The sequence below is a fragment of the Lontra canadensis genome, unplaced genomic scaffold, assembly GCF_010015895.1.
Source record: "Lontra canadensis isolate GAN:19392208 unplaced genomic scaffold, GSC_riverotter_1.0 scaffold88, whole genome shotgun sequence".
Taxonomy (NCBI): Eukaryota; Metazoa; Chordata; class Mammalia; order Carnivora; family Mustelidae; genus Lontra; species Lontra canadensis.
Window position 1 is genome coordinate 3,512,714 of NW_022631082.1, and position 18,102 is coordinate 3,530,815.

The window sequence follows — 18,102 nt, forward strand, 5'->3', positions numbered from 1 at the left end:
TATTTATTTATTTGACAGACAGAGATCACAAGTAGGCAGAGAGGCAGGCAGAGAGAGAGGAGGAAGCAGGCCCCCTGCTGAGCAGAGAGCCCGATGCGGGGCTTGATCCCAGGACCCTGAGATCATGACCTGAGCCAAAGGCAGAGGCTTTAACCCACTGAGTCACCCAGGCGCCCCAGATCTTAACCAATTCTTGAGTGTACAGGACAGGATCGTCAACTACAGAGCCCACTATTGTAAAAATACGGAAAATACGGAATGTTTCCCAAATCTGGGTGTCCCCCTGAGGCAGGGGCTGTGCTATCTCTGTGTTCCTCCAGGCTCCTTCTGATGTTGGTGTACACAGTGCCTCAACGAGCGCCCAGCCAGACTACTGCTTACAGAACTAGGAGCTAAGGAACGGGTGTGTTTTAAGCTACTAACTTGGTGGTGAGTTGTGGTGCAAAAATGGAAAAATAACATCTCACCACATAAGATCGTTGGAAAACTTAAACGAGACACAGCACGCACAGCACTTCCTACAGCACGTCAGTGTCAGGAAATCAGCGACTGTTGATATCACTGACCACCCACTGCGTGCCCAGTACAAACCAGCTGGAGCCCATTGCTGGTCTGGAAACCTAAACTATTTCCCCACAGGGGACCAGGGTGATGAACGCAGAGCAAGGTTCTCTGCCCACACCTGCCGGGCTGGAATAATGCCTGGATGGATGGACACACCTACAATGTCCCCTGGGCCCAGCATGACATTTGCCAGCTGCTGCCCTCCCTTCGTCCCCATCCCCTCCCCGTTCTCCCGATAGCTCTTTCTGCCAGGCAGCTCAGCATGTAAATACACTCCTCCTTCTCCCATCACAGACATCATAAAAGATCGCAACCTTTGACCAAGACAGCAAACTGAGTGTTCCCCGATTACATCATGAACCTCCTGTTGGCGCGCAGTCGGAAACACGCATCACCTATGGGACCTCTTGACAACATAGGAACTAATCATGCTGAAATTAGTCACCTTCAGAATGTGGGGCATTTTTACAAGACAATAGCCCTTCAAAATCCTCGGTCATAAATGATCCCTCCCCCCCAAAACAAGGGGACTTGTTTAGATTTTTTTTTTAAAGATTTTATTTATTTATTTGACAGACAGAGATCACAAGTAGGCAGAGAGGCAGGCAGAGAGAGAGGAGGAAGCAGGCTCCCTGCTGAGCAGAGAGACTGATGCTGGGCTCGATCCCAGGACCCTGGGATCATGACCTGAGCCGAAGGCAGAGGCTTTAACCCCCTGAGCCACTCAGGTGTCCCAGGGACTTCTTTAGATTAAAGAAAACTGAAGGAGGCATGACAACCAAACGTAGTGACACTTGATGGAACCTTGGGTTTTTCTTTTTTTCAAAAGCTACAAAGAGGGACACCTGGGTGGCTCAGGGGGTTAAGCCTCTGCCTTTGGCTTGGGTCATGATCCCAGGGCCCTCGGATTGAGCCCAACATCACATCGGGCTCTCTGCTCAGCCTGCTTCCCCCTCTCTCTCTGCCTGCCTCTCTGCCTACTTGTGATCTGTCTGTCAAATAAATAAATAAAATCTTAAGAAAAAAAAAGCTACAAAGAGAAAATTGGGGAAAGAATACTAGAGAGTTTTATTTGATTGATTTAATTGCCAATAATGACTGTCTTGGGGTGATATGGGCATTGTGGTCTGGTAGAGAATGCCCTTATCAAAAATATGCTTAGGTATTTTTTTGTTAAGATTTTTTATTTACTGGGGCACCTGGATGGCTCAGTCATTCAGTGTCTGCCTTCAGGTCAGGTCATGGTCCCAGGGTCCTGGGATGGAGCCCTACCTGGGGCTCCCCGATCAGCAGGAAGCCTGCTTCTCCCTCTACCACTTTTCCTTTTTGTGTTCCCTCTCTTGCTGTGTCTTTCTCTGTCAAGTAAATAAAATATTTTTTTTAAAAGAGACTTTTTACTTATTTATTTGAAACACACAGAGAGAGAGAGAAAGAGAGAGCGATGCAGGGCTTGATCCCAGGACCCGGGGATTCGTGACCTGAGCTGAAGGCAGACGCTGAACGACTGTGCCACCCAGGCGCCCCAGAAGTGTGCTTAGGTATTGAAGGGGAAGTATCCTGATGTCTGCAACTCTCTTTCAAAGGTTTAGCGAAACAAACAAATCTGCTTGTATACATTTGTGTATATATATATAAAACAGAGATGGCAAGTGTCAAAATGAATCTAGAGGAAGCGTCTATGAGTGTTCATTATACCGTTCCTGTAACTTTTTTTGTGGCTTTTAAAAGTCTCAAAATGAAAAGGTGGAGAAACACAGCACCCTCAGGCCTCCGCATATGTTCTTCCAGCTGCCATCATTTCTCCCGCTACACACAGCAAAGGTTCCTCAGCGGTGCCCATGCCTGCTCTATGGGCCGGCTGAGTGTTTACTAACGGGCACTCCAAATGAGCCAAAGCTCCCGATCTGTAGTGCCTGCCAATTCCCGTGGTATAAATACTCCCACCGTGGCTGATTTCAAGCCTCGGATGCGGCATCACAGAACACGGAGCTGATAGAAGATGCAAAAGCGCACAGAACAGCATTCCCAGCATCCAGATGTGACTTATGTAAATACCTTCAGTAGCACAGCTAGCAACACGTGGAAAAATAACTAGGAAGCGCTGCGTTTTGAGTATTTATTACCTTTGTCTAAATACGATCCATGTGATGGGGAAGTTTACACAATGAACTTTTCAACAACGGCTGTTTGACAACTAGCTCCCAGATTCCTAAAAATTTGACAATTAGCTCTTGCCGGCCAGTCCAAGTTGACTCCGTCTTACCTCTGTTAAAAAAAAAAAAAGGAATCTCAACCCACTGAAATCTGGCTTCCACCATCACCATTCAACCAGAATGCCCTTGCTTCTCACCAGGGACCTCCGTATTGCAAAATGCCAAGAATGACGGATCCGGCCTGGTCGTGCCTGCCTTGCCAGAGTGCCCGAGTCCCCGGCAGCATCCAACACTCCGCACTCCACCTGCCTTCTCTGAGGTCCTCCAGATGCTCTCCCCACCTGTTGACCAGTCCTGCCCAGTCTCCTTCCAGGGCTCTTCTCCCTCCACTTTACCCTCCGCCTTAGATATGCCCATTTGACACACTCCCGGGTGCCCTGATCGGATCTCATGCTTTCAGCTACTATGAAGAAGCCCAGACCTTCTTCTTAGCAACAAACCTATATATCCCAACCACTTAACTAGTTTGCTCTTCTTGGAGTAAAGATATTTCAGACAAATCCAGAGTGGATCGCTGACTCCCACCTCGAGGTGGAGCTTCTGAGAGACAGAGAATTGTTCAACCCTGAAGCTAGGGAGTGTGTGTTGCCTCCCTTTCAAGTCCCACACACCTTATCACAGTTTAATACCTCGAAAGGCTACAATAGGGCAAAGGCAACACGCGCGGACTCCCCCACCGTCCCCATCCCTCCCAGACTCAGATTGCGCGGCCACGTCAAGGTACCGCCACTTGGTGGCGGCATTCTCTAAATGGAAAATAGTGTCCAGGAGCTAAAAAGACAAAAGGCCTGATCTTCAGGGCCAAGTGTGTCAAGTCACACGCAATCCGTGGAGGAGTGGCGTCCACCCGGCCTGGTCTCAGCTTCACCTTCCTGTTCTGGACTAAAACCAACAGGCGCTTTCTCAAAGTTTTGTGCAAAGTGGGCTCCTGTGCTCTCGCTTTGGAGCAACTCACTTGCCCTTCTGTCGGTCCCTCTAGGCCACTGTCAGTGAGAGCCAGGGTCAGTCACTACAGGGCCGGACCGCGAGCCCATCGTTCAGAATCCAACGGAATCCGTCCTTGCACTCAGCCGCTCCCCCTGTCCTTCCAACCTCTGCAATCCCGCGTGATCTGCGGGGGAGCTCACCGCTCGCGACGCAGCACGCCCTCACGACCCGCCCCTTCGCAGTCTTATCCAACCATAGGTCTCCGCTTCAAAAAAGTGCCCGCCCCCGGGTGACATCCAGTACCAGGCCCCGCCTTCCAAAATCCTGCCCTATCAGAGGCCTAGCTGTCTAGGAATTTCCCCCTCATTACGCCCCGCCCTATGCCAGACCGCTCTCCAAGGCTCCGCCCTCCCCGGGAATGCTGTCTAGTCATAGGCTGTTTCCTCTCCGAAACCCCGCCCCCAGAGCCGGCTTTTCCCAGGCCCACGCCGCGCCACATCGACGCGGCGGGTGACGCCATCGGGACGCGTCGCAAGAAGGTCACACGGGATCCTGCAACATGGCGGCGGCGGCGCTGTGGGGAGGCTGGTGCCGCTGCCCGCGGGTAAGCGGACGTGCGGGGTTGGGGTGGGGATTGGGGGCGGGTCCAGGGAGCTCCAGGCCTGCGACCTCCAGGGCCTTTTTGTCCTCAGGCCTTTGGCCCCCTTGGCTCTTCCTTGGGCTCGGCGAGAGCCTTGGGGTTGGGGCATTGGGTCGGCGGAGGCCGGGCCCGGGATCCCGGAGCGAAGCTCGTGGGCAGGAGCAGAGCGTGCCGGGTCGGAGGCCGCCATGGGCGGAGCCGGGCGGGGGGCAAATCGCGCCTCACTTCCTGATCAGACTCCACGTGCATCGGGGAGTGGATGGTGGCCAGGGCGCCCAGTGGAGAAACAGCGAGAAGTCAGAACACTGTGACAGTCACGGCTCGCGTTTATATGCCGGGTCCTCTGCCAAGAGCATTTCCTGCCTCGCTCCTCCTAACCCTCCGTGTGAACGTGCGGGAGGTGGTTCTCGCCCTGGCTGAGAGCTTGGGTTCACAGGGGCGGTGGGAGTTGAGGTGTGTATAGCGCGCTCAGAAAACAATAGTGCTTCATGTTGTTGGGACTGGGTGAGGAAACCGGGGCTCAGAAAGTTTAAGCAACCTGCCCACAGTGTCAGCTAGTGGGGTAGCTGACCTGGCCAGCACCCTGGGTCAGGCTGACGACAGAGCCGGAATGCAGGGAGGAAATGTCTCATAGGGATCCTAGTGTGGGGAGAAAGAAGCTCTCTGATTCAAGGCTGTTTTTGTTTTTGTTTTTTTTTTTTTTTTGCGGGGACGGGGGCGGGGGGCTGCTTGTCTTTTGAGTCAGGGCTGAGAGATTGAATCTATACGTGTTTGGATTTGGGCACAAAAACTGGTGGGGAACCAACCTCAGGTTTGCGTACTGTGGAATTTCTTTCCCAAGTTAGATGGACTGTTTCAGACTGTTGCTGAAGTCAGTGGCTCCAGGATCAATAATGTAGGCAGAGAAGAAGAACTTACTTAAACTCTTGGGAGTTGCTCTCTCTCTCTCTCTCTTAAAGATTTATTTATCTGTCAGAGAGAGAACAAGCACGGGGAGCAGCAGGCAGAGGGATCAGGAAAAAAAGCAGGGAGCCCGATGCGGGGCTTGGTCCTAGGACCCTGGGATCATGACCCGAGCCAAAGACAAATGCTTACCGACTAAGCCACCCAGGCGTCTCAGGAGTTACTGTTTTTAAAAAACAATTTTTTTGGTAAGTTTATTTATTTAAGTCATCCCTATCCCCAGCATGGGGCTCAAACTTATCACCCCAAGATCAAGAGTCTCATGCTGTTTCAACTGACCCAGCCAGGCATCTCGGGAATTACTCTTGAGCTATAGGAGATGGTGGCATTTGGGATGTTGCTTAAAGTTCCTGGAGAATGGAGGAGTGAAACAGGGAGAGGAAAGGGCCAGAGAGTGGAAATGGAAGAGTGATTCCACCGGGTCACTGACATCAGTTACCTGGCTTAGCTCTGGGTGCTAGGGTTCAACATTGAACAAGACCTGCACAGGCCCTTCTCTTATGGGGCTTAAGTTTTTTATTTGGTGGGAGCAGAAATGCCTTTTATATGACATTAAGAGTATCTTTGCTCAGGTGGGTCCCCTCAGTTGTCCCGCTGGCAGCCCAGCCCTGGACCAGGACATGGTAGGTTTGTCCCAGGGTTGTGCCTGGACCAATAAGTTCTCCGCGTTTTACGTCTGAAAGCCTAGGTCTCTGCTCTTCCAGGGCTGGCAGAAAGGGGGTAGGCTGTGAGAGAAGACTGCTTACTGCCAGTGTCGAGGCTCTGGGTGCCCATTTCAGGCTCCGGGATCAAAGCAGACTGGCATGATTCGCCTTCTTCCACTGTAGGTTGGCCTTTCCCAGGACTCCTCTGGTTTCCTCCAGGTTCAGAGGCAGGAAAGTAGACATGGATTCTGGAGGTGCAGATCCAGTGTCGTCTTTTCCGCAAGATTCCACTGGCTTCTCAGAATTTAGCAAGATTGCCGAGCGACTAGCATGCGGCACAGGCATGCGGTAAAAATTGGCAAATCAGTCTTGGGCGACCCCCCTGCTTTTTAGTGTGGCCTACCTGCGTCCCTGTCAGTCTCTTACCTCTGTTGGGTCTTTTCTCTCTTCTCGCCCAATTAGAGATGCCTCGGCGGTGGGGTCCAGTTCCTGTCCAGCCACAGCCTGCTGCCGCTACACCACCGTACCTCTCAGACACGCTGGCCCGGGAGAGAGCCGCCCGTGGTGAGTGACTCAGAATGCCGGCAAGCTGAGGGCCGGGGAACGTCTTCTGAAAGATCAGGCCTCGGTGACAGGAGAGAGGGCCTCAAGTGTTTCCCACACTGCCCGGGGCCACTGATAGGCTGACATTCCACGGCTAAGCCCTTCGGGGTTGCGGAGCCCAGCGTGCCGGTCCTCTCGGGAGGAGCTCCTGCCTGATGGAGGGGATGACGTGTCAGCTCTGATGGCTGGGAAGGCATCCCTGGACTCTGCTGAATCCCACCTCCCTGCGGCTCTTCCCTTTTCTCCGTGACAGCCCTCCAGGCACTGGAGCAGAGTCACCCACACCGGGAGCTTGGTTTCCTGTTTCTGTTGTTCCTCACAGACCACATTTTCTAGAGCTTTTGCCCTTCCCTTCATACCTCTTCAACCGTGCTTCTTTCTGTGGGCGCCTCACCGCTATTGGGAGGAAAGCCCAGAAGCTGACCTACCTCCCAAACCCACACATGGGGGCAGCCCACACCCTACCCTTCCCTCTGGGTTTCCTCTCAGCACTAGACTCTCTCACATAGACAGTGGTGCAGTCCCAGACAGTCTTAGAACCTGAACTACCCCCTGCCCCCCCCACCACCAGGAAGCCTGGCCAGGCTGGCCCTGCGGCTTGATGGGGGCTCAGGAATCAGTCACCCTGAAAGTGGGAAGGCGGGCCGTTTCCACGGCGGTGCACTGGCACACTGTGAAAGTGCCCATTGTCCCAGGGCACGACTCCCTCGCGTGGCTGTTCAAGCATTCCCTTTTCGGAGCCTACTCTCATGCTTGTGGCGAAGCAGGGATCGGAACCTGGCCTAGTCTGACCTTGAAGCCTGTGTCTGGGCAGTGGACTGACTCTTGTTCCTGGAGTGGGGCCTTGGCCTTTCTTCTGGCCTCCCTAGGCTCTGGCTTCTGGGTGTGTCGGGTTTTCCTACGAGGGAGACCCCTGAGCTTCAGTTCTTGGTGACAGTGATCCTGTGGGTTGATGAGGGAGGTTTATGCCAAGCCCTGGGGTGACACGTGAGTCCCAACTTTGGACTTGAGAGTGACCCCCAAAGGAAGCAGTTATCCCAGCCCCAGAAGCCCAGGGAGCAGGGTCCTATGCCAGCTTCTTTGGGATAAGGGGCCACGGAGTCCTTTGAACTCCAGTCCTAGGACAAGGGCCCCTTTGGCTGTTGACCTTCATCTGGGGGTGAGCACATTTGAGTCCCTCTGAGGATTCTAACCTGTGCCTCTTTCTTGTCTAGGGTTTCCTCTGTTGGAGAAGGAGCCTGGTAGTTTGTTTTGTTTTAGAATAGACTTTATTCCTTTTTTTTTTTTTTTTTAAAGATTTTATTTGTTTATTTGACAGACGGAGATCACAAGTAGGCAGGGAGGCAGGCAGAGAGAGAGAGGGAAGCAGGCTCCCTGCTGAGCGGAGAGCCTGATGTGGGGCTCGATCCCAGGACCCTGAGATCATGACCTGAGCCGAAGGCAGAGGCTTTAACCCACTGAGCCACCCAGGCGCCCCAGAATAGACTTTATTCTTTTGTGCACTTCTAGATGTACAGAAAAGCTGAGCAGGAAGTACAGGGAGTTCCCATCAGCTCCCTCTCCCCCTCTCCTCCCACCTGGGCACAGTGTCCCTGTGAGGCGTCTCTCCATGAGGCGCATTTTGCATTAGTGTAGCGTAGTAGCTACGGCTGATGAGCCGGTATCTATCTGTAATCATTACCTGACATCCGCGGTTTACCTCAGGGTTCGCTCTGCACATTCCCGGGCTGAGGACAGACGTCTGCTGCGTGTCCACCATCATCATGTCCCAGAGAGTAGTCTTGGTGCCCGGAAACTCCCGTGGGCTCTGCCCGTTCATCTCCCCCTAACCCCCACCAACGGGCCCCTGACAACCACTGATCCTTTTACTGTCCGCATGGTTTCACCTTTTCCAGAGGGTCCTAGAGCGGGATCATACCATCTGGAGTCTCTTCAGACCGGCTTCTCTTACTTGGCGATATGCAGCTAAGGTTCCCCTGTGTCTTTAAAATTGTGATGTCATTGAGATAGGACGTTATGGCAAGCCACAGCATCTTTTCATGGCTTGCTAACTCATTTCTTTTTATTATTGGAGAATATTTTATTGTCCGGACATTTCACAACTTACCACCTGATGCTTTTTTATTTTTTTATATATATGTTTTCTAAAGATTTTATTTATTTATGAGAGAGGGGAGAGACAGAGTGTGAATGGGAGTGGGGGCAGAGGGAGAGGGAGAAGCAGGCTCCCCACTGAGCAAGGAGCCCGATGTGGGCTCCATCCCAGGACCCAGGAATCATGACCCGAGTCGAAGACAGATGTTTAATTGACTGAGCCCCCCAGGCACCCAACCCGATGCTTTTTTGATTTGACTTTTGTCACTCGGGAAAGAGGTAGCTGTTCATTGTGAAACCCGTATCGGTGCAGAGGAGAAAGTACAAACCCTTTGTTTTTTTTCACATTTTTTTCTAGTCCAGATCTTATTCTTCCGGAAACAGGAAAGGCTTCCTCTCTGGCTTGTTGGATAATATCAAACAAGAATTAGCCAAAAACAAGGAAATGAAAGAAAGTATAAAGAAGTTCCGAGAAGAGGCCCGCAAGTTGGAAGAGTCCGACGCGCTCCAGGAAGCCAGGAGGAAATACGTGAGTCCCTCTGCTGCACGTGTCCCCCGCTGGGACACTCACTTCCCGCGTGGTGCCCGTGAGGCAGGGGCAGGCAAGGTCACTGCGCTGGGGCTGGGGGGCGAGGGGACGGGAGTCCGCCGCCAGACCTCCGTTTCTGTGGTGAGACGGAGCGCGGTGCTGTGCACACCGGCAGTGCCATCCTCTCCTGGGAGCTCGTGGGAAATGCCGGGTCTCGGAGCCCCCCAGCTGCAGGATCCGAGTGTGCATCCGCCGGGCACCCCCGGTGACCGCGGGAGCAGTAGGCTTGAGACACGCTCTCCTGAGAGCCGCTCCTGGCTCTCTGAGTGAAGTGGGTAGAAAGCGGGTCACAGCACCGCCTCTGCCACACGAGGCCTGGGAGGTGGGGCAGCCCCCCCCACCCCCGCCTGTCTCACCGGTGGACACCCACTCCGGGTCCCTGGGCTGTTTGTTCTCTGGGCCTCCTCCCGAGCCATGCGCAAGGTCTGCTCCGTCCGTGGCAGCTCACCCTTCCTCTCCATTAAGGAAGGGAAGAGGGCTGAGGGGCGGTTTGGGAGCAGGGCAGGTGGGACTGTGGCTGCGGGAGATCCGGCGAGCTGGCAGCTGCAGGGGTGCCGAGTGAGGCAGGACAACTTCAGTTAACGTCAGATATGGGGGAGGGGTTGGGGAGGGGACCTGCTCTCCCCTGCACGTAGTGAGAGAGTGGACCCGAAGGCTGGGCCTAGAGGGTCTCCACGTGTCAGCCTTCCAGCTGCTGAGCCCGCTGGAGAGGCTGTTGGCAGTGAGGGGCCCCCGGGGAGGGGGAAGGGGCCTCTGAGAAAACACTTCTTTGGACCCTCCCCTGTAAGAGAACTGTGGCATCGTAACCAAAAGAAACAACATCCCTGCTGTAGAGAACCATCGAATCGGAAACCATGCGGACGAGCGAAGTAATAAAGAAGAAGCTGGGGGAGATCTCAGGCACAGTGAAGGAGGTAATGGTCTCGGGGCCCCCGCGCTCCGTTGGCTGTGCTCCGGGGCCATCTGCTCGGCGCCTCTGGGAGGAGCGGGGAGCGGGAAGCAGCAGGCAGAGCTGGCGCCCGGGACTCGGCAGGGCGGGACTTGGCACAGGCGATGAGTAGCCGTGGGCGGTGAGACTGGAAGAGCGTGCCTGGTCGGGTGGCTTCCGGAGTTCGGCTGCAGGGCGCCCCTCGGGAAGGAGGGTGAAGTCAGACTAGCCCACGTGCCCTGCAGTTTACCACTTGGGTGAGAAGCTTGCTTGCCGCTGGCAAAGACAGAAGGAGAGAGGAGGATTTTTTTTCTTCCTGCCTAAAAACTGGGAAGCGCTGCTTGGCCCACAGGCCAGGGTGGAGATGGGAGGGAGATGCGCTGGGGCCTTCCTTTTTGTGGCTTGTTTTGCTTTTCTCTATTCTGGGCAGGAGAGAGGGTCAGGCCAGTGCAGTGCTGGACGCAGGCTCCTCCCCTCTTTTCCCTAGGCTGCTACTCCTGCCCATTCTGGGGGGAGCCCAGCAGACCTGGTGTCTAGCCCGGAGCCCAAGGGCCCAGCACCCTGGACATTGTACACAGGGGACCGGAGTCTCAGGGCCCCGTGGGCCAGACGAGCTCACCTGGTCCTGCCCTTCGGAGGGCTAGACTGGCCTTAGCTCTGGGGGCCCTTGTGCGGGCCCCAGGGGGTGCTGTGCTGACATCCCCGTCCCTCTGTCTCAGTAGAGTCTTGACGAAGTCAGTAAAAGCGACCTTGGCCGAAAAATCAAGGAGAGCGTGGAAGATGCAGCCAAGACTGCCAAGCAGTCCGCCGAGTCAGTGTCCAAGGGAGGGGAGAAGCTGGGGAAGACGGCTGCCTTCAGAGCCCTCTCCCAGGTGGGTCAGGCCTTATGGCCAGGGGTGCCCTTGCCTCCCTTGCTTTGGCCTGCTCTGAGTCCAGGAGCCAGAGCTCCCACCTCAGAGCGCCGCCCTGGAAGGGGGAGCCCCCGCCCGAGGCACCAGGTCTGTGCTCCACTTGCGGCCGGCAGCCTTGGGCAAGCGAGATCTTCTCGGCTGCTGATGGTCTTTGCTTACGGCCCTAAACCAGGGACCTTTTGCACTCTGGTGACTGGAAGTCCTGAATTCATTCCCCATCACCTGTCGAATCTTCCCTTGGCTGGGTTCTTGCTGGCCACAGGGGCCCCAAGATAGAAAGTCCGTGTTTCTGCTCTCAAGGGGCCTGGGGGACCCAGCAGGGATGAGCAGTTCCTGAGCGACAAGTGAGGGAGGACTATATAGGGAAGAGGCCACAGGTGGGGGGGCAGGCTCTACAGAGGGGCATGCATAGCCCCCTGAACGCAGCCAGAGCCCCTGTCTGGGGGTTTGAGAGGGAGGCCGAAGAAAAGCAGGTTCCATCTAGAACAGTCCTGCCGTCCACGCAGGGAAGTCAGGCAGGTTACTCTGGGCCACATGACCTCAAAATTGGGGGAGGCCAAGGCCCTGGGTTGCCATCAGGCCCTACACTGGGGTTCCCAGTACACATGCACAGGCCCGCCGTGGTGGTCCGCAGTGTCGGGAAGGTCCTGGGTGCCCACTGCGTGGTGGGCTGCTTTCCTCCAGGGGGTGGAGTCCGTGAAGAAGGAGCTCGACCAGAGTGTGCTGGGGCAGACTGGGCCCTATCGGAGGCCAGAGCGGCTCAGGAAGAGGAAGGAGTTTGCGGGAGAGAAGTTCAAGGAAGAGAAGGTGTTCGAGCCCAACGAGTAGGTAGCAGACCTGTCAGCGCCCCTGTCCCCCCACCCCCACCCCCCGCACACTGGGTGTGTGTGTTCGAGCGCCCACAGAAGGCTCCTGCCCGAGTCCGTTTGTCCCCCAGCTGCTTTTCTGCTCTAGAGTTCCTGCTCCCTAGCGCACCTGGGGGAGAGGGTGGGGTGGTGGGAAGGGGAGGGAGGAGGCAGGAGGCTGAGAGAGGAAGGGCGAGCTGTCCCGCTCCACCCTTCCCCTCCGGGGCGGGTGGGTGGGAGGGCTCGGGTGCTCCCCCGCTCACCGCTGGCCCCGATCTTCCCTAGAGAGGCCCTGGGAGTCGTGCTGCATAAGGACTCCAAGTGGTACCAGCAGTGGAAAGATTTCAGGGACAACAACGTGGTATTTAATCGTGAGTGTTCACATCTCCAAGGCTCAGCTGACAGCGTGGCAGTGACAGCAGACACTTACTGAGTGCCCCCTATAGGCTGGGCACAAGCCAGACCCCCCCACCCCCACTTTACAGAGGAGGAGACCAGGGTCAGAGGGGACCAGCCACTTCCACAGGATCACCCAGCCAGTGAGCAGCAGAGCCCTGGCAGAGCACAGGCCAACAGTGGACAGCCCTGCTCACACGGGCAGCCCGGGACATCTTGGGCTGGTGGGCCAGGGACCCTGCCATGGGGGCCAAGTCACCCACCGCTGTCATTGCCAGAGCTGTTGCCAGCAGCAGGGCAGCCGGGCACACCTGCCTCGCTGGGGGCATGGCTGTGGATTCCACCATGAGATACTCCCCAGTAGGGAGAGCACTGGTGGGGCCCAGCTGGCCAGCTCTCAGTCTTGGCGTGCTCTGCTCTCGTCTGGGGTGTGGGGCCTCCCAGGGGCTGCACACCCTCGTCCCTTGTCCTGTGAGGCTTGCTAGAGGCCTGTTTCCTATGGAGGGAGAGCACCAGGCAGCAGGGAGGCCCCTCACTGTTCACATAGCCCCCTTAGCCCACTGCTGGGGACACAGGCCCGGAGAGGGTTCCCCATTTACCTTTTCTGCTCAGAGAGTGGATCTCACAGGGGCCCCAAAGAGCCCTCGAAGTCGTGGAATAGAGGTGTCATTTTGGATGGGCCCCTGACCCTGGCCCATGTTCCCACAGGGTTCTTCGAGATGAAGATGAAGTATGATGAAAGCGACAACGCACTCATCCGGGCGTCCCGTGCGCTGACGGACAAGGTCACAGACTTGCTGGGTGAGTGGCTTGCCCGTCCTTGCCACTGGGGCCGGCCTCAGGGGAGGGCCATGGGCCCTTGACCCACTCCCGACTCGGCTGCCTCCAGGGGGCCTGTTCTCCAAGACCGAGATGTCAGAGGTGCTCACGGAGATCCTGCGAGTCGACCCCGCCTTTGACAAGGAGCGGTTCCTGCAGCAGTGTGAGAACGACATCATCCCCAACGTCCTGGAGGTGGGTCGCCCGTCAGTGGGCCCTCCCCGTCCTGCCCTGCTTCGGTCACCCAGGGCTACGCACAGCACATGGGCTGTGGCCTGATGGGGCACTCTGCCAGGGGCAGACGGCTGTCCCGGCTTCAGAGGTCTGAGCTCCCCCACGCCTGGCCCTTGTTCGTCACGCGCCTCTGAGAAGGCACCCGGGGCCGCCCATGGGCCCTGCTGGTCCCCACGATGGCAGCTGCTCTCTGCCTTGCCTTGCTTGTGGGCTGCGTCTGCTCCTGGGACTGAGTTCCCCGTTATGATGTCCGGCAGCAACTCCTACCTCCCTTGCAAGATGGCCTGGAGCCTCCTGCCCGGCTCCCTCGTGCTTGCTGCTGGAGGTGGTTCCTTCGAAGCTGCCGCGAGCGGCTGCCTGGGGCCTTTCAGGAGTTGGGGACACTGGCACAGGGGCCAAGCCACAAGGAGGACCCTGAGGGGGCTTCCCTCCGAGGTGTCCTCTGTGGGAATCCTGTTCCCATCTTCTAGCCCCTCTTTCTGGCTCAGAAGCGAGGAGAGAGCAGTTTGCTCAGGGTCCTGCCACAATGCACCCTCCCCAAGGCCCATGCCTGAGGTTGGTGGCCTTTTCCCTGCCATGTCTGTCCCTTAGCCCCCAAGATGTGGCCGGACCTGGGGAAGGTCCTGATGAGACCACAGAAGGGCCCTGCGCTCCCGGATGGGTTCCTATCCTCACCTCCTTCCTCCTCCAACCCAGTGACCTTCCCAGGGTCCCCTCCCCCTCCGATTTCCCAGGTCCCTCAGGCCACTCTGGGCGGGGCCGGGAGGCTGTAGAAATGGAGCAATCCCCAAAGGCAGCGGTCGGAGCACAGTTGAAAGGTTTCTTCCAAGGGGGAGGCTGTCTCAGCCCCCAGCCTACCTGTGCTTACCCTCAGGTCCTGGGCTTCTGGTCCTGGGCTCCTTCATCACCTTCTGTGGGTGTGGCCCTGCCTGTAGGTTCCTGCGGAGGCCTCCCCCATGCCACCTGGAGGCCACCCCCGGGTCCCTGCCTCTGGGCCTGTATGGACCCACCTGGGCAAAGCTCTGTCCCCAGTGGAGGGAGAATACAGCTGCTGGCCTCCTTGGCTTACTTTCCTGGCCGGGGTGAGCCCACCACGATGCCACTTTCCTCTGCCTCCTCACATGAGGCCTTTGGGACCACCCTGGGCTTCCGGGGGTCAACACACAAGGCCCTTGGTCCCTGGGGCCTGACGGGGCACCCGCTGCCACAGCCCAACCTGAGGGCCCGTTCTCCCCAGCTAGAGCCTGTGGGGAGGGCCTCTCACCTGGATCGTCCCTTCTTAGGCTCAAGCTAATTTTTTTTGTTGTTTTCCCCTTTTAGGCCATGATTTCTGGAGAGCTCGATATTCTCAAAGATTGGTGCTATGAAGCTGTGAGTACTTCTTTCTTTTTATTTTTTCTAGTTAGGCCTAAAAAGAATCACAGCCTGGAGATCTGCTTGGGCAGGACGGTCAGAGAAGGGCACGACAGGGTCTGGTGTCTTGATTATGGGGGGACCCCGGGGGTCGGGGCTGGGCGGACAGGGGCTGCAAATAGCCCTGGGTGTGTGTGACCTTCCCGTCCCTGGGCCAGAGTCCATCATCACGCCCATGTCACAGGCATCATGAGGGCACAGCATGAGCACAGATGCAGCATTTGCAGGACACGAAGCTCTGATGGGACTCGTTAGCTGTTCTCACTTCCAGTTCCCGAAACACAGATCACAACAGGCAGCGATAGATTTCCCGCATGGGGAGGAGCCGCGTGTCCTGACAAGGCCTGACTGGGCTGCCCGGAGTCGGGGCCCCGGGTCCTGGGGCTGCACGGCGCCGGGCTGTGGACGGCGGGCCAGCCCTCCCCGGGAGCACACCCTGTCTGCCCGGGGCCTGGCAGCCTCTGCGTCCCCGCAGGGCTCTGGCCGGCCACCTCGGCTCACTCTGCTTGTTGCCTGACCTGTGTCTTCATGGGGCTTTTTTCCCCGAGCTTGTTTGTATTAAGCGATCCAGAGCCTTTTTTGGCTGATTCTGTTCTGCTTCCAGCTCACAAACAACTTGGAGAAAGCAGAGGAGAAGATGTCAGTTTTTTTTTTTTTTTTTTTTTAAATACTCCTCTGCATGGTGACTAATCCAGCAGACATTCTGAGAGTGGGGGTGGCGGGTTTTTTTTTTTTTTTTTTTTTTTTTTAATACTTTGGGACCATTAGGATGTGGTTGATTATCTTTGCCAGAGAGCTGCTGGTGCCCCTGGAAATGCACTTGAAATTGCAGGTGCTCTTAGAGAGGGTGTTTTTTAAATGTTGTTTTCTAAGGAATCACACCAGAAATGGGAGTGGCAGCGTTTTTGGTTTTTTTTCTTGGTAGATCAGTTATTTCCATAAAAAGTAGGTGTGATTGGAATGTCTTCCATCATATTTGCTGAGTCCAGAGAAGGTTCCAGAGGAAAGCTGCAAGGCTGCCCATGTCCCGGGTCTGGGCGCAGGCTTGGCGACGGGGGTGGGGGGGCTGTTGGGGGGCACCGCTGCCTCTGGGGAAGAATGGGCTGCCTGCGGCCAGCAGCTTCCCAGAGGAGCTGGTCAGCGAGGAGCAGGCATCCCGGGTAGCCCATGTCAGAGTAGCCACGGATTAGGGCAAATCCTAGAAAACGCGTTTGATTCCAGGCCAAGACTCAGGACCGTGAATATGGGCAAGTCCAGGATCAGCCAGAGAGGCCTCACTGTACGCCTGGGGCTGTGGTTTCAGATCCTGTAAGCAGGAAAATTACCAACCCTTCGGGGCTACCACTTGCAGTCCATGGTCTCGATGCAGCGCTGCCTTTGCTGCGAGGAAGGGGGCCGTGCTTCGGGCCAGCAAACGGGTGGCACCAGCTGGCTGCTTGGAGCCGGGCTCCTGGCATCTGCCACTCCTGGCATGGCAAACCCAGGCTCCAGGAGCCGTTGCTGGACAGTGCCAGGGCCGAAAGCACGGAGCTCGGCTGGCGAGCCGGCCTGCAGGGAGAGTCTCCCAGGCCTGTGCACCCAGCCCCGTGGGGCGCCGGCCTCGGAGGGTGCGGGGCCTAGTGCCGGCATGCCGGGGGCTACAGGTATGCGGCTTCTCATTGCAGACCTACAGCCAGCTGGCTCACCCCATCCAGCAGGCCAGAGCGCTGGGCCTGCAGTTCCACTCCCGCATCCTGGACATCGACAACGTCGATGTGAGTGTGTCTCCCTGGGGGTGTGCTCGTCACAGGGGCGCCCTGTCCCTGGAGGAGCTGTGGCACGGGCAGGTGCTTGGGTTAAGGGACCTCCAGGGTCCCTTTCAGTGGGAGCCTGCCACCGCTTAGGCGGGTGGCAGACACACAGGATGCCTCTGCCCTGACCTCAGGGCCCCGGAAGGCAGTGTGTGTCCCTGTACCTTTACTGGGAAGGGTGGGTGCTTTGTCAGGACCGCTCAGGCCCCCACTGTCCCTATGGGGAGCTGAAGACATGCCAGCGCGTGCTTCCCTCTCCCCTGCCTGTGTGCAGAACTCGCCCCTCTGGGAGGCCTTGATGTGTGCGCCCGGCCCAGGTTTGGGGAGGCTGCATGGGTTCTCAGCAGTTGGGACTTGGGCTCACACTGGGACGGACCCTGGAATCCCCCACCCAGAAATGGGCGACCCCTCAGGCTCTTTCTGGGGCCTGGGCAACAAGGGGCACAAAGGGAGTGCTGGGGCCACCCCCTGCAAAAGGGAGGAGCAGGGAAGGGGTGTGGCCACTCTCTGAGCACTGGCCCCCGCCCCCGTCCCCCAACAGCTGGCCATGGGCAAGATGATGGAGCAGGGGCCTGTGCTGATCATCACCTTCCAGGCCCAGCTGGTGATGGTGATCAAGAACCCCAAAGGCGAGGTGGTCGAGGGCGACCCGGTGAGTGAGGGAGGAATTGGAGCAGGACGGGTGGGTGGCCGCCCTCAGCTCCCTGCGCTCTGGAGCCAGGAGGTTTTATGACTGCAGAAGCAGCAGGGCTGGGCCTCCAGAAGTCGAGGGCCCTAGCTGGGCCTGGTGGAGGTCAGAGGGTGACTGAGCCGTCTGGTTGTGCCACATCCTGAGTTGCAGCCTCTGGAGCCCGGAGCCAGGCTTACCGCCCGCCGCCCCACTCCCTGGTCCCTCCCAACGTCCCTCTCGACAGTCCCTCATCCCCAGCCCTCACCTTCCCCACCTCGGCAGGACAAGGTGCTGCGCATGCTGTACGTGTGGGCGCTCTGCCGAGACCAGGACGAGCTCAACCCCTACGCAGCCTGGCGGCTTCTGGACATCTCCGCCTCTAGTACAGAGCAGGTCCTCTGAGTGCGGTGGCCACGACTGGGGGCTCCTGGGCTGGATCAGCACACAGTGGACACTCGGAGGACTGGTGTCTGCCCGCAGCAGTTAGACCTTTGGGGACAGGACTGTTGGTTCTCTACCAGGGTGACTGGAAGCAGCTGGATGGGCAAGGGCTGGCAGCCGCTGAGGGCTTCTCTCCACACTGCCGGCCCCGCTGCTCCTCTGCCCTGTGGGGCTGCTGGGCGAGGTCACTGCGGTGCATAGGCCAGATGGTGCCACGGGGCCCCTGCCCAGGGGTTCTCTGGAGGCAGGACGGCAGGGCCCAGGCCCCTGCCACTCAGAGTGGCCCACTGGCCACTTCAGCCAGGCCATTTTGGCTGTGTTTTTTAACAGTGCCCTTATTACCCTGTATATATGCCTGATATTTGGACATAATAAAAGACCAAAGTGCAGGAGAGCAGCTTGGGTCGTCTGATGTGTC

At 57.2% G+C, this 18,102-nt stretch overlaps 1 protein-coding gene across 1 annotated transcript; it reads left to right on the forward strand.

The window, feature by feature from the left end:
• Positions 1 to 4,219: 4,219 nt before the first annotated feature.
• TIMM44 (translocase of inner mitochondrial membrane 44) lies at positions 4,220 to 18,081 on the forward strand. The gene is made up of 13 exons (XM_032883823.1): positions 4,220 to 4,308; positions 6,414 to 6,515; positions 9,007 to 9,177; positions 10,071 to 10,151; positions 10,888 to 11,037; positions 11,761 to 11,900; positions 12,207 to 12,292; positions 13,026 to 13,118; positions 13,207 to 13,331; positions 14,691 to 14,741; positions 16,448 to 16,537; positions 17,115 to 17,225; positions 17,526 to 18,081. The coding sequence occupies exons 1-13, from the start codon at positions 4,264 to 4,266 to the stop codon at positions 17,643 to 17,645; spliced, it is 1,365 nt and encodes a 454-aa protein (XP_032739714.1). The 5' UTR covers positions 4,220 to 4,263; the 3' UTR covers positions 17,646 to 18,081.
• The last annotated feature ends 21 nt before the right edge of the window (positions 18,082 to 18,102 follow it).